We start from the raw sequence: 1941 nt of genomic DNA, 5'->3' as shown, positions 1-1941 counted from the left end.
TAGAGACGGGGTTTCACCATGTTGACCAGGATGGTCTCGATCTCTTGACCTCGTGATCCACCCGCCTCGGCCTCCCAAAGTGCTGGGATTACAGGCGTGAGCCACCGCGCCCAGCCTTAATGGAATTCTTATTCATTTTCTTACCCCATTAGGGTACCCAAATTTTTCTTAATAGAAATTTTAAAATACAATAACATAAAGTAAAATAAAACCTAAGTCCCAACAAAGGGAAATTTTCAAAAAGAATCTGAAAACTTCCTGTGTTTTCTTCATTTGTTGTAAATGTGTCTCTTTCAGGAGACCCTCAATACTCCTGCAATTCCCCTATTAAGGATTCAGACAATGGTTGTTCATTCTTTCTGCTTCTCCTGAGACTAGGAAACAAATTACAAGGTTTTGTTACATCGTCATATGTAGATTATCCAGAGTCTTCATCAACTGAAACAAAACATGGTAGGGGGCGGGGAGGGAAATATTTAAGTGAATTTTGATTGAAAAGTTTCGTGGTTATAATATTAAGGAAGATGCCTATAAAATAAGAACGTATAAAAGTCTTCACTAAAATGGTAAAGTGCTCATTTCCAACTGGTAAAATATTGAAGCTTTTTCTTTTCATCGTTGCTAGACAGTGATTTATTTAAATTTCATTATTTTATCGCCATTAAGAGTGTTATTATTTTAGACGAACGAACGGAAGTCAAACAGCGCAACCCCTGACTTCAGCTGGATAGCCTTGCGAGTGGCCACCGTTGCGCGCGGAGCTTTCTGGGAATTGTAGTCCATAGGCTTTCTTGCGCATGCGCCGTGGTCCTGGACGCGCTCTGCGAGCGACATTGTTTGGGATGCTGAGGTGAGTCTCGCCTCGACCGCGCCGCCCTTGGAGGCGTAGCCTTGAGTGGGGGTGTAGGGTGTGCAGCTTTGACCCAGCCCTGCGGACTGGAGTAGGAGGAGTTTGGTGACCAATGATAGGGCCTCGTGGGTGGGGTAGGTTGGGGGCGTTCAGAGGCCCGCCCTACCTGGGATGGGAGGGGGAGAACTTGGGCTTGGTTTGGGGAGCAGCCCTGGTTTTGACAAAACTGTGCATCTTCACCTTTCTTGACAGCGACTTGCCCTGGGCATCCTCGGGTCGAAGCTTAGGATCAGTCTTGGGAAGTGCATCTCTGAATGAGGTTAGGGGGTCGCTGGCTCAGGGTTTGGAAGTAATGGCTGGGGCTGTGGGTCCCTGAATGGGATGAGGGGTTTGCCTAAGCAGTTTATCTCTGGGTATGGAGGATGGCTTGGGCTTTTCTCGCTCAGTTTGGTGGGGGCGATTCTGGCTCAGCATCCCTAGCTTCTTGGAGGAGGAAATGTCTTGGATCTGAACTCTGGGTTTTGTCAGCTCTGACTTTAGTGGGGCATTTCTGACTTCAGGGCGGAGGTTCTGTCTTCTGGCAATAAAGAAACAGCTCAGATTGTAGTAAGTGTGGAGTCTAATGTCACCGAATATATTTTGAAAAGAACTGCCCCAAATTATTAACTTCATTCTCACCTCACATGCTGTGAACCAGCGAGTAGGGACTTTGAGGATTATAAAGCACATGAGCAAATGTAAGTTGTTAAATTGCAGTCAACAAATTTGAAGTTTGAACGCTCTCTGTATATTTGATAAAGTTAGAGAATTAGTATTAATTATTTTAGGTGTAATAGCAGGATTTATTACATTTCTGATTGTGTTTCTGGGCAATTGCATTTCCAGATTCAGCTGCACTAATTTGTGCTGTACTAATGAGTTGAACACTCTTTATTAGGCTTTGTTAGAGCCCGTAATAAGAAGTGATTAGCCGGGCGCGGTGGCTCACACCTGTAATCCCAGCACTTTGGGAGGCCGAGGCGGGTGGATCACGAGGTCAAGAGATCGAGACCATCCTGGTCAACATGGTGAAACCCCGTCTCTACTAAAAA

At 45.4% G+C, this 1941-nt stretch overlaps 1 protein-coding gene across 2 annotated transcripts in view; it reads left to right on the top strand.

Annotated features, from left to right (window-relative positions):
- Positions 1-1941, top strand: part of ZNF285 (zinc finger protein 285) — a 27483-nt gene that overhangs the window by 14715 nt on the left and 10827 nt on the right. The window contains exon 1 of one of the 2 annotated variants that reach the window (XM_017502401.2): positions 804-850. The exons of the other annotated variant lie outside the window; for it this stretch is intronic. Coding sequence (XP_017357890.1) covers positions 843-850 — 8 coding nt within the window. The 5' untranslated portion in view covers positions 804-842. Of the gene's footprint in view, positions 1-803; positions 851-1941 lie in introns of those variants that run through there. 2 annotated transcript variants of the gene reach the window in all.

The sequence above is a fragment of the Cebus imitator genome, unplaced genomic scaffold (genome assembly GCF_001604975.1).
Source record: "Cebus imitator isolate Cc_AM_T3 unplaced genomic scaffold, Cebus_imitator-1.0 Scaffold296, whole genome shotgun sequence".
NCBI classification, from domain to species: Eukaryota; Metazoa; Chordata; class Mammalia; order Primates; family Cebidae; genus Cebus; species Cebus imitator.
This window is presented reverse-complemented; position numbering and strand designations above follow the sequence as displayed.